This window comes from Pocillopora verrucosa, chromosome 1, assembly GCF_036669915.1.
Source record: "Pocillopora verrucosa isolate sample1 chromosome 1, ASM3666991v2, whole genome shotgun sequence".
Lineage (NCBI taxonomy): Eukaryota > Metazoa > Cnidaria > Anthozoa > Scleractinia > Pocilloporidae > Pocillopora > Pocillopora verrucosa.
In genome coordinates this window covers 11,162,309-11,176,440 of record NC_089312.1, presented here as the reverse complement: position 1 = coordinate 11,176,440, position 14,132 = coordinate 11,162,309, and the positions used below count along the sequence as shown (strand labels likewise).

Genomic DNA, 14,132 nt, shown 5'->3' with positions numbered 1-14,132 from the left:
CTCGTCACAGCAAAGTGTGTTGGAATCGATATCAAAAAAAGCTCCTCATGTTTTGTTTTTAACAGCTCCTTAGATAACTTTCCCAAACTGTAACATAACAACCTTAGCAAGTTTATGCAAAACCAAACTGGTCTTTCAAATACTTCTTCAAACTGCAGACAATATTTCAAGCTTCACATGCTTCAATGATGCACTTCAGAGTTTCCTGAAGTCCATAAACTGCCAAACAGCTCCATCAGACATCGAAATTAATGAGCTCAAGAAATTGTTGTTGACTGCAGGCCCACAGCAAATGATAGTAAGCAAGTCACAACGATTAATATCACAGTTTCTGGCGCCAAAACTAACGCGTACTAGACATTGTAAACTAATTGACAATGGTTGACATTTAATTCAGTGACATTCAACATGTTACATGTGCATCAACTGGTGAACACCTCTATTACAAAGAGACATTGGTCCACTCAAGAAATTATTACTTTGGTTGTTGAGTTTGTTACTAGCGATCCTATATTAAATATTGTTATTCAGTTTACATTTAATTCAATGACATTCAATGACATTCAATGTTACTGTTCTCATGCAAGTGCGTCAACTGACAGAGTCCTCTATTACTCGGAGACAGTGGTATGCTCAAGAAACTGTTGCATTGGTTGTTCAATTTCTGTAAATATTGATAATGCGCTAGATATTGTTAATATCAGTTTACATTTAATTCAGTGACATTCAACATATTAAATGTTACTGTCCTAACATGCCTTAACTGGTTACCACCTCTGCGAGATATCCAAATTATTGCTTTGGTGGTTCAGATTAATTCTACCAAAATGAATCATATTGAGTTAACATTTAATTCAATCACAAGAACATCAACTGGCAAACATCTCTATTACACAAAAAAATTCCTATGCTCAAGAAATAATTGCTTTGCTTGCCAATATTGATTATATAGTACACAATGTTATTCAGTTGACATTTCAGGGTTGTTAAATATTGTTGCATTTGAAGTTAATAAAAAATTGCCAAGTGTCAGATGTACAAAACTATTTTCAACTTTGTCCATTTTTGTCCCACTAAAATAACTTAGTCAATTTTCAATTATCCCTCTTATGTTTCTGTTGGAGGCACAGCAGCCTCATGGTTAGTGCCCTTGACTCCGGATCGAACAGTATGGGTTTGAGCTCTGGCCGGTAACACTGTGTTATGTTCTTGAGCAAGACACTATTCTCTCAATGTCTCTCTCCCCCTAGTGTAATAAATGCATACCAGCATATTTAATACTGGGGAATAACCCTGCAGTAAACTTGCATCTCATCCACGGGGAGTGGAAATGAGTTGCCACAAAGCTATACGCAACGTCTCACACATCTAAAAACGATAGTAACAATGGACCCTAGCCCTGAAACGATAGAACTTCGTTTTAACAAGATCCAATGAAATTAGAGGTTCTAGAGAGCTTTATGACAACGGGTAGAAGTACTCCTAGTCGCTTCAAGCTAAAGAAAAAAAAACTTTACCTTTTGCCTTACATTTCTAAACATTTTCTATTTTCAAGTAAAACAACAAGTGAATTTCGATGAATACAAAAGCAGACTCTAGGTGACCAAAGCTAATTTCTACCACATGATTTTAAGGCCAGCCTATCAAAACGAAGAGTCTTACTCAATTATTTCCATCCAAGGTAGCCACATGCAGTCCCTGACTGCCTATTTTTAAATGTGTAAAAATCTCTGCGGGCCTGCCTCTACTTTCCATGGGGGCAATTCGCGAACGAAGCTCAAAAATCAGATATTGCATAATTTGGCGATGTCTACATCTAATGCTCTCAACAACAAACGTTTCAGACAAATGAAACGTGCCAGGCTTTGAAAGAATGTTATCTTATGACAATATCCCGAAGAGAAATCTCGCCTCTGGTAGTCAACTTTTAAAAAAAAATTGATCAACCTTCATGGAGGACTACTCGACGTAACTACAACCATATACCTCAAATCGTGTGCATGTCATCCAGATTCCGAGTGCTGTACCTTCTTCCATGGGAATTTGAGCGATCCGAAGTCCTCTGAAGATACACTGTTATACTTGCATGTCATTTAAAACATGCTGAAGTCGGCTGATCTACACGAAACTATCCTCACACCGGTCATTTGTCATAAACATGCAGACAATGCAGAGCCACTCGCCCTCCGAGGCAGTCTTAAATCCCTCGCAGCTCATGTGTAACCTTTCTTCGCACAACTCGCACTGTACCATGTCGTCCTAACATTTGGGCATTGAACAATGACAAAATAAATTAGTGTCACAAGTTCGTCTCTTATTGAATTTAGCGGTGTTCGACTATCGCGGACCTCCCTCCAGACATTAAACTAAATTCTTGCCCATTTTCCCATGGTCAAAAGAAACATCCAACGGGATGCCAGTTTGAATGAATTAACGATACGCATGTTTTGAATTAAAAACATACTTTAGTAAGCACTGGAACGTAAAGTATCATCCATTTTTACTAGAACGTTAAGGATGATGTTTTCATTCAGTTTTGTAGGGGGGTCCAAATCCGCCAGCAGATTTGCACCGGAGGGTTCCATGTCCGCTAGCGGATTTGGACCGGGGGGGGCCAAATCTAGAGGGGTCCAAATCCGCTGGGACACCAGCTCACCAGGAAGAAACAGGAGATCGTTCAGTCCAATAACGTTAGTCTGTGGACATTATCAAGGTAATAACTAAGAAGATTGTGCCCTTTGGTTCATCAGTGACAGCATTAATTATTTCAGATCTGTATTTCTCGGTCCAAACGACACCAAAAATAGTTCCTTTGCAATTTTGTAAGCACTTTCTATAGCATTTTATTGTCACGGGAAATAAATCTCTAGGCTCAAAGCCAATATAACGTTCGAGCACATGAAAGACCCCCTGGAAAAAGCTACATTTTTGGAAATTGATTGTGATGAAATCCCTGTTCCATTTGCTGTACTACAGGGATACTCGTGTCTCAAGCAAAATCGATCGGACCGCTCTTACAGAGACACTCTCTTAAGTGCTTTCATTTTGTCTTAAAGGTGTCCTATAGATTGGTAACGAGTTAGCGGGTTATGACGTAAAAAAAGGGGAAACTCTCCGTTGACACTTACAAATCTCTCACAACTCTTGTAATTTTGTATTAGTCAGTGTTGAAATACTCTTGAAATAATGTCCGATAGCAATAAATACCCTTTGTCTGAGCCGATCAGCATTTAGTAATTTTGCCCTCTATGTTTAAGGGGTCGGAATATCAACTCGGAAATGGCTTTCAGCCATTTTCCAGGTTGAAAGGATCTAAATAAAGGAGGGAAAATCTATCTGGATCTTGCTTAGGCTCGAGCGTATCAGAGGAGACGACAAATCATTTTAGCGATTGTTCAATTTTTTACTTATTTTGCTTTTATGGCCTCTTTTGTGAAACATTCAATTACGCAAACCTGGATGAGATTTCAGTCAATGCCCTTTAGATCAACCTTAATCGATACTACATTTTAAGAGTAGTTATTTCTGTCTTTCTCTCTCATTCTCAGGAAAATAGCTTTTCAATACAATCTCTACACTAACAGGGTGTGGGTGCTATCAAATGTGGTGACGTACACATTACATCCTTTATTCAGACAAAATGAGACTAATGCATAGTTTAAGCGTGCCAAATTTCAATAATTACGTAAGTGGGTCAAAATTTAAAGTTTCTTTCGTCTTTCATTTCTATTTTCCGGCAGTGTGCTTTGGAGACATTAATCTTCTGCCTTTTTTGCAGCGGTTTTGGTCGATGCTTTATGTGTAGCGGCATCTCTGTTTGGCAGGGCCCACACAGTTTTCCGCTGATCCCGATTGTCATTATAGCAGTCGCAATAAGATCCTGCAGCTTTCCAATCGCAACCATGCCATCCCCAATCTTCATATTTGTTTGGATATGCAGTTAACTTAGAGTCACCTGCACCCTCTTTCACTCTCTTGTAACGGACACATGTTGGACCACGACAGGAGCACCAAATGGGTCTGTAATGGCAGTCATCGCTTTTGTGGCAGCCCTCTTTTGCCAGGGTACACTCGAATTCTGGATACTTCTCACTGGAGCCTCTGGTATGGTCAAATTTTTGTATGGCAAGTCCATCGTTACTTATGAAGGGACAACCATAATTCAAGAAACCAAGGTAGTAGTACTCAAGGTTTGTGGCTCGGATATTGTTAGGAGATCCCTGTTTAAATCGGCTTAGTAGGATGGTCCAGATCGCCATAAAGGTGTGCTGAACAGACGCGGGAAATTCGTCTGCTTCATTCATGAGTTGGCCAAGCAATTCAGCCGACGTCGCTCCGTTTAACAGCTCGCTGTTTGTTTCCCTTTTTCCACCTTTGACAAAGCGTTTCTTGCTTATGCTCATCGTGCTCACTTTGGATATCTCACTTTGGCTTATGTTTGAACATGCAGAAATGCCAACCTCTCCAACCTGGGTAGGTCCTGCTGCCGAAAGGCAAGCTTTTACTTGGAAATCTCTTTCAGTGTAAGCTTTAGAGCTCTCTGCGAATACCATCTGCTGAAATCTTGATCCGCGCACCACCGACGTTATGGCATGAGAGCCGTATTTTTTAAGAAAATTACTATACTCTCTCCATGAGTTTTGTTTCCAGGGATTTTTGATGTTTACGGGCAAGTCCTCGAAGTCTTTTAGAAATGTTCCTTTTAAGGTGGAGATGTCAGCATTTACTAGACATTCTTTATCGACGAGGATCTTTTCCGTTGGCGCCTGCTTGTCTAAAGACATGCCACTTACTTCAGTACTCTCTGAAGTTTGGATGTCTGTTGCTACTGATACCGTAAAACCCAACGAGTAGGAGGACTGTAAAGAGGCGCTCAAGCTTGACTGGGTGGCAAGTGATTTATAAAATTGCTTGGTACTTGCATAATAATCGAGGTAGCTGCTTGAAGATTTCAAAGGTTTCTTTATGAAACATTTCGGGGGGAGCTCCTCAAAGATCCTGTTCTCTTGCTCATTGAAGTTGGCCAGTAAGTTGACCTTTCGAAGATCTATCACTCTTCCCAGCTCAGAATACTCGGTAACGGTAGCCTCACATGTTTCTTTAAATGTGTATAACACAAAAACGAGAAGTACGGAAGGGAGATGCATCATTCTGCTTTTTGAAGTACAATCTACGGGGGAAAAAATGTTGCATAATTGTTTTTGAAAGTGGCCATAGAACGGGACCGAAACGTTTCAACGTTTTTAACGTGGGGCGATAAAGGAAATGTTTTAATGAATACATAACATTCCAATTATAACTGTTTTTGCCTCAAATGAAATAAATAATAGGCTAACATTTTACTTGGACAATTTTACTCTGAGAAACGCAGTTAACTCATCTAGATGTTAATGTTTAGGGACACACTTTTAAAATTGTTCTATCGATTTTGAACAATAATAGAGGATCTTTGAGATATTTCCCCCTCTAGGGAGGGTCGGATTTTAAAGCAATAAACACTACATTTCAAGGTTGCAGCTACCAACGGGCCTTTGTTCGGTTGTTTGCCTCTTGATTAAAAGTAAGCAACCTCAAACGTTAATCATTAGAACATTTCTTTAGAGACAATAATGTTAATCCATTTTCTAAAGTAAGAGTTAACTTACGACTTGTATTTTTGTTTTTCTTCGAAACGGTTAAGAAAGAAAACGGTAGATAAAGGTCTGAAAGCAGAATCGCACTCTTTAATTGTTATTAAAATATGAACAATTAAATGTATGACCATCAAGTAAACTTTTGTCCATTAAACTTTCGACGCTGAAAATAAGAAAACATCGAACTATGAGAATGACGATACCGGCAGAGGGACACTTAACTTTAACAAAAAACTATTCGGCTTTTTGACAAACCTTGTAATACTGGCTCCCTGAATCTGTTAGATTATGATAAACCAGGATACCAGGGAGTATCACCTAACCAAAAAGTTTAGACCCTTAGACATGGCAGAAAAGATTAGTAAAGCTCTTCGTTTCACTTAAGGTCTAACGTCGTTCTGCTCCTTACAGATAAATAAGCAAATCACACGACAAAGGTTGGAGACAATTTTAAAAAATTGGTGTTTTTGTCTTTTGAGAGGTATTTGCTTGCTTGTTTGATTAAAGAAACCAAACTTTTAATGTAAAAACTTCATGGTTGGGCTAGACCTTGAACTTAAGCACTATGCCTTCATCATAGCCATGGAAAATGAACAATATACGAATTAGAACCAATTCAACTCTTACTCTTACTTAACTTAAGTATTTTCGAAGATTAAGAATATGGCAGTAAAGGAGGGTCAAAGAGCAATTCACTGACTTCGATGAATTGTAACTAGAAAGATATCGGTGATCATTTCCCCGTAACAAGGATTCTTCGGAAGTGACTTGGAATTAATGGCAAGTTAAATGTACAGCTTAAAAGGTATGTCGATTACAAAGACTCCTTTGAGTCCAAAAACTTTAAGACGTGATGAATAATGAAGCTGAAGAGTGATAAAAGTAACAATATTACAAATGAACACCTAAATATACCAAAGCTGAGATTCGTTTTAGGAAGTTTCCCATATTCTTTCCTAACGGAGTTGGTTTTTCCAATACACTATAGTATCTGTAATGTTTCGATTCGCTGGGTTGCGTGTGGCTTTTACAGATCACAAACAAAGCTTAATTTAGAGAGTTAGATGTAAGGAGCAGGTAGGTCGAAAGGTTCTATGGTGAAAACAAACCTACACCAGTTCATCGTTCTCTTTGACCAGACAACCCTAATGAATATATTTAAGACTACATAATTACGAAAAAACCGAAACCTTTATTACACAGCTTAACTCGAGAGAGCAGCGAGAATCATTCCATAAAAAACGATACTCCGTCGAAAAATAGTCGAGTCTAGAACGAATATCGAATTATTTGTTTCGACGGATCGATTGCTTTATCACTCAATTAGGAATCCTTCAAAAAATTAAATAATGATCATTTGAGTTTCAGAATCATTTACAATCTTCATTAATATCAGTTGCAGTTCAAGTTGGGGATCATTTTTGGGTTTTTTTACGTTTAGGGTTCATTTGGAAAGCGGACAGAATTTGCATGACAAAGGAAATTTTGTTTTTGTCGTGAATACCGATTTGTGACCTGGTAAAATGACTAGATAATGTAACAATGTTCATCTTCAAGATTATCAGTAGTCCTTTCAGTTAATAACGCCAAAAGTCAACTTTGGCTTATGGCGGCACACAAATAGAGAATTGGACAGGAATGGAACAATGTTGAAACATTTATCCGAAACTCTTTTCATGAGCAAAAATCAAGCAGGAACGTCATTGAATATATTTGAATTAAACGTGTTTTTTAATAGTTATCCCAATGTCGGTTGATTTTACTCGAAAAGAACGGCCTCTGCTCCGCATACAGTTTTGCATAGTTTGTGTCAATTTTTTTGCAGAATTAGGGTGAAAATATTGCTTTTTACAAAGAATAATTGTTTTCATTGACTGCGCTATGAAGCGAATGTATTTGACCTCAAAGAGGAAAAAATTGTTCTCTTCTCACCTGCAGCCAGTGAACGACCTCTTCCGTCTCTCAATTCTGATGTGCAATCAAATTCTGATGAGATGATCGTACTATATTAGATCTTTGTTGAATGGTAAATTACGTGTAAAAACGGGATTGGTTATCTAGGACGAGAACTAATCAACCAGTCCAAACTCCATCCAGGAGGGAAAAGCTTGCCTGGAGGGGTGAAGAGATATCGACAGGTATATTACATCTATGTTGAGCTGTAAATTACGTGTAAAAACGGGATTTGTTATCCAGGAGGAGAACTAATCAACCAGTCTAGACTCCCTCCAGGAGGGAATAGCTTGTCTGGAGGGGTGAAGAGGTATCGACAGGCGTATTAGATCTATGTTGAGCTGTAAATTACGTGTAAAAACGGGATTGGTTATCCAGGAGGAGTTATCCAGGAGCAAACATATTTTTCCTATGCGCGAGACAATTTTTTTACGAATCAGTAGCACCACGTTATTGGGGTTTGAACCACTAATGTTTAAAAACCGCTCGTATGTAGGAAGGGATAAAACTGCTTAGTCTTGATGGTTGGTTAGAATCTACAGAGGTAGAGGATTTTCTTCTTCCGTTTTCACCGTTATAATAAATATGTGCCCGCCTAAACAGCGTATTCGAATCTTTTTCGTTGGTCAACAGGTATGTTTTACTACGATGGGATTGGGAAACCTCTAGCTCTCTTTTTTTGTCCGCCAACACGAAAACGATAGGCCAGCAGTTAAAAAACGTCGCGCCGTAGGCCAATCATTAACTCCTCAGTTTTTAAAATATATTAACCCTTTAACTTCTATGAGTGACCAAGACAAAATTTCTGCTCACAATATCACTAGAAAATCAATCAGATAAGTGATGAGATTAAAGAAAAATATCAATTTGGGGATAATTAGTTGATCCAATAATAAATTCTCTGATGAACAAACATTATAAGAATTGTATTTGACACTAAGGAGAATTACACGTAAAAAGTTCACGCGGCAACCTGGTGGACAATCAGATATGGTTTGATGCTACTCTGGTTTAAAGATTTAATGAATGTAACCGAGAAGTTATAATTCATAGACCTAACGTTTCGACAACCCTGTCTGGTACCTTCATCTGGGGTGATCTAATCGCTGCAACAAGAGGTCCTTTCATATGCTCTCTAATTAGCAGCCCCTTTTTTTCTGACGAGGTGTAAATAGGCGTCAGGAGGTAAGCCGCCATCATCACGATCTAAAAGAGCGTGGGCGGAGTTGATATGCCAGGCTTTCAAACAAAGGCGCTGGTGGTAACGCCGATTAGTGGTGATAATTTTAGACTTATCCCGCCCAATTGTATGGTTGGTTAAGCGTATGTGTTCCGATTGGTTAAGCGTATGTGCTCTTTTTACCGAAAGGAGACCGCTTTTTGATGCTCTTTCAAACGTTTACCAAACTTACGTTTGGTCTGTCCGATATACTCCTCATCACAGTCATTACACGAGATAGAATAAATAGTGTCGGTTCGTTGTTTTTGAAGTGTGGACGTCTTGTATTTTGCAGCATACAACTTTATTGATATCTGTCGGGCTATACTAGCCTATTCTCTACATCTAGCTCGGCTTTTATAGGTACGGTTGAGAATCTAGAACGTTCCGTAACATTACAGTAGATTCTATTTATATATTGATTCGGGGATGACTCAGCATGACACAGCTACTTCTAGAACATTCTTGAAGGTCACACTACAGTTCTTTCGTAACGGGATCCTTAGGTTCGGTTTCAAAGTAAAGTCTGAAAAAGTTTTTGAGCAACTTTAACGTTGCGTGAATATGAAAGCGATCTTCGCAGTTTAAAGTTGTGGCTATTCAAAATTCTCTCGTTGGGTTCCGTAACACCCTGAATGTCGGGAATAACAGCAAAACCTGTTCCCTCTCATCAGGAGTGCTACTAGTTGTAACTGGTTTCCGGCCGTTACGGAGAAAAGTTTTGGTACAGCCATTCACCTTTTATGATCTATGAATTGTAACTTCTCGGTTCTTTAAGCAAGAGTAGCATCAAACCATGTCTTCAGTTTTTGTTGCTCGAAGACTGCTTTCATGTGTGTAACGCAGGCTTTAACAGGAAAAAATATCTGTACGAGAAAAATTTCACGGTGGCTACGGAAGGAAAGCACCACAACCAAAATATGGTATAATATAAACAACCTACAGAAAAACATCCTTCTATCTACCATTTTCGAAAAGAAAGCAAGCTCGGAAAACGGATGTGAAGCGCTTCAAAACCAACGCATTATGTAAAGAGAAGATTTGTTCCTTGGATTTGTGTAAGTCTTCCTGTCTTGTAATCATGCCACCTGCCTTAAAGAATAGGTTCTTTGTAATGAGTTTCACAGAAATTCGACAAAAGAAGAAGTACAGGGAGTTTAAGTCGCTAAAAGGGACGCAACTTAGGAGAAACGGTTGATCCGTTTTCTGCTTTGCAAAATAAAGAATATTCAGATAAGTGAGGAGGTTACCTAAAAACTCATAAAAAGAATTACGAACAACCCCGTAAGGGTTGGACAGGTTGGTTATTCAAGGGTTTGTGTAATATATAGATTTAGCCAGGCCTAAAAGCGGAGCTCTTGTTAGTTTATTTTCTAATCCCTCATTATAATGAAAACTGTAATAACACTCTTCAGCGCTGGCTGTAGAAGAGTTTCTTCAAGGGAATAAAGAGACCAGTCCGGGGGTTGGGGAGGGAAGGGAAGAATTGGCGAGGTCTGGAACCTGGGGACGAAGTTCTCACAGCTTGCGATAAAACGCATGCTAGTCAGCGGTATCTTGAAGCACCTAAGGACCTTCGTTGTTGTTCCTGATGTTTAGAGCAAATTTTCGAAGATAGAGAATCTTTTCTTCTTCAGAGGAAGCGTGCCATGTCAGCATCAGTTGAAATTATATTCTTTTGAGCATGACTTATAATTTTGGTTTGGACAAATGAGCAAAAATTGAAAGAAACGACGGTAAATTACTTCCAGTTTAGACATCACCAGTCCATTGAAGAGTATACACGCGATAACAGCGAATTAGTAAACCAAGACGCCAGAATCGTATGGGCTTCACTCATACCTTCTCTTGAAGTTGCCAGGTTTGACTGCTTGCCCCACCATCTTTTCCCTAACGTTTCAACCTCCTCTGTTTCGCGTAAAAATTTAAAGGAAAAGTCATTTTCAACTCGTGTTTGAACCTGTAATTTCTTAAAAAATTTTCCTCTTTTGGCTATTTTTTATGATTGCCCCCTGGCTGGAAATACACGGCGTCTTTGAGGTTTTTTCTGTGATTTTATTCGGTAACCTCTGCTGTAACTACTTATAATTTAGGTTTCTTTAAGCCAACTGCCCATGATCTTAGCAACTCTAGCTAAAGAAGTACGAAATTTGTCTAATATGTTTCTTGCGCTGCAAAAGTTTGCTTTAAAAGAAGACAAGCTAGAGCTAAAATGTCATGATTAAAATTTGATGACCAAGAGAGACTTAGGATTTGATCATGAAGACATTTGTGGAAAACTTGAGATTTCATTTTTACATGACAGCAATCAATTCCAAACATCAATCAAGTTTTCTCTTTAGTTTTAAAGTTGAGTTGATTTTGTTATTGGTTATATTAAATGGGTTGAAAAGTTTTTGATGCTATTTTTTCATGTTTGCAAATAGTTGAATTTAATGGAAGTTAGAGTTACTGCAACATGTCAACATGAAACACAACAACAAATTTTATTGATATGTAAAAAGTTTTCCTTTGAATATCTACTGGCAAGTCGTTGTATTATATTTCAACCCAACCATTTCCAAAATTTGTAAACACCATTGCAAAACAATTAGTCAGGGAAACATACACCATGTATGAAATGTCATGTTCATAGTAAGCAAACAGGATAGAGGAGAGTTTATGTGTGAATAGGCTCTCTTGTTTGTATTGTTAATTGGCTAATCACTCCTGTTGTCAATGTTTTGATGAGGTTGGGCTGTCAAGGTAAAGGAACTGAGGATTTTAGTAGGCAGTGACTTTTTTCAAACCTGGAAACTGTCATCGTGAAAGCCATACTTGTGCCTGGTAACTCATTATTATTTTGATAAACTAGTTTTAAGAAGGATACAATCTTTAATTACAAATATTTGATGCATAGGCTGTGCACAAATATTTAATTTAACTATACTTTTATAGCCAATACCAATCCCTACGCATGATGAAATGTCAGTAGAATCAGTGGAAAGGTATTCCAAACATTTGCAAGATTTGATGTAACTATTTTAATTACATGAATATTAACTGATATTAGGAGATCTTAGAATATTCAAAAGAATGTAAATTGTTTGAAAAAGCAATGTGTACTGATGAAAAAGGTAAACAACCTTTTTACCGGTTTTATATGTTGGAAACACACACATACATTCAGATTTCTTATAAACCTGTAGTTCAAACCTGCCATGACTTCAAAATTTTGATGTACTCCTCAAAAGGAGAATAAATAAATTTGAAGTTTCTATTTATTCAGTTTAGGTTTATCAGGTAAAATTGAGTCAAGCAAAGAAATTTTCATAGCTTATTTATTAGGTTAGCCTTTCTAGAACAATCAACTTCACGTACAAATAAGACTAGGTATGTACTGATGATGCACACAATAACTATATGTGGTAGGAGGGCAGGCTTTCCTTTCTTCATTTAAAAAAATACCAAGGTCATCATCTTTCCAGAAGCTCACCCTTGTGAAATGGATTTTGGAATTCCTAGGAATTTTTTCCAAGGAATTCCTAGGAATAAAGGTGTGAATTTTCACGGTAAATTTGGACTGGGAATGACTGGGAATTCCTAGGAATTCCTAGGAATTCCCAACCATAACAACTCTGGTTAGAAAAACTAGAAATTCCTAGAAATTCCCATAAATTCCCAGAAATTCCCAGAAATTCCCCAGAAATTCCAAGTTTATAGCCAACAGGACTTGGAATTCCTAGGAATTCCTTGGAATTCCAACTCAGAGAACCAATGACTTTCCCTGAAAAGCTCTAAATCTAAAAATTCCCAAATATTCCTAAGAAATTCTGGGAATTTTTTAGGAATTTTAGGGATGTTTAAGAATTACTGTGAATTTTAAGCAAAAATTTGAGGCTAATGACATAAATTTAATACTTTAAGTTAAAAAAAACCCAGCTAAAAATTCAAGCATTCAATGAAATTTATTTACAAGCTTAATTAAGGCTTAGATGAATAAAATCTGTTGATTCTTTCCCATAAAATACAATCTTAAATTATATTTGAAAACCAAGCACTCTTGGGAATGAAGGGGTTAATTACAGATAAATAAAATTGATTTTTAGTACATCAGTACATACCTAGTCTTATTGGTACGTGAAGTTGATTGTTCTAGAAAGGCTAACCTAATAAATAAGCTATGAAAATTTCTTTGCTTGACTCAATTTTACCTGATAAACCTAAACTGAATAAATATATATTTAAAGCTCAGACCAGGCCTTTAAGATGGCTATAAGGAAAAGGGCATTCATTGGATTCTCAAATTAAGAAATCTCTGTTATATTGAGTGACCTTTATATTGGAGTTAGTACTCTCCCATAGATTTTACTAAAAAAGGGCTGAATACATTATTTTGTTTTTACCAAGGAGGGCTTCTTTATGTAATAAGGTTTGTTTAATAACAGTTCCTATTATGAAACTTGAATGTTCCCAAACGTGACTAAAGGAATCTTGAAACCTTACTGATAGATCTATTTCATTGTAAAGCATAAGCTTAAGAAACTGCGGCATGCAAGTGACCGATTCGATTCTCAGAATTATTCTAGTTCGATTCGATTCTCAGAATTATTCTAGCAGCGAGCGTTATGTAAGCTTAATTCAACCCGTTACATCTATTCTTTTATAAGATTTTGATCACGTAAGGAATATCGCAATGTTTACTCACCATAAACTTCAAAATCGTAGCTTTACAGATGGCCACTCGACCCTTGTTTGTACCAGTCAATATGTCAACTGTTGTCCCTTCTTTTAACTCCACGGCGCCAATTTCTTTTCTTTTACAACACTCACGCTGTACTCGTTTTCCCATTGAACCACAATAAAAGCTATCTTTAGAAATGTTATATTAAGCAAAACAGTTGAGAAAAAGGATCAACCGATGAAAAGTACATTCAAAGATGAGCGCCAAATGGAGTCTTCTTTGTTTTCGATCACGGGCATGATCACTTGGATCTTTTAGGACTTGTCATTGGCTAGCAAAGGGAATCCACTGGCTTTCCGATTGCAGTGTTAAGAGAAGCGCACAACTTTATTCTGACCTCTCCGACCGGTTCTCTGCTTCTAGACGATGGATACCTTGGTGATATAAATAATGATGTGAGCTCACTCTATGTAGAAATAATCGACAAGAATCGATCGTACTACAAATGTACGATTTGTGGCCGAAAGTTGTCGAGGAAACAAAGACTCGAAACTCACTTGAGTTGTGTTAATGGCAAAGGTGAGAAATAACACAAGCCAATCACAGTTTTGAATGCGACTACAAATCGTCTTTACCCTCATATATATAAAAGAAGGATACCACA

The 14,132-nt window shown here is 37.6% G+C and overlaps 1 protein-coding gene across 1 annotated transcript; it reads right to left on the bottom strand.

Moving 5' to 3' along the window:
• Positions 1–2,859: 2,859 nt before the first annotated feature.
• Positions 2,860–7,628, bottom strand: LOC131787572 (DELTA-thalatoxin-Avl2a-like). The gene is made up of 2 exons (XM_059104657.2): positions 7,566–7,628; positions 2,860–5,170 (listed from the first exon to the last, which is right to left on the bottom strand). Exon 2 carries the CDS (start codon positions 5,148–5,150, stop codon positions 3,756–3,758), a length of 1,395 nt encoding a protein of 464 aa, XP_058960640.2. The 5' UTR covers positions 5,151–5,170; positions 7,566–7,628; the 3' UTR covers positions 2,860–3,755.
• Between the last annotated feature and the right edge of the window lie 6,504 nt (positions 7,629–14,132).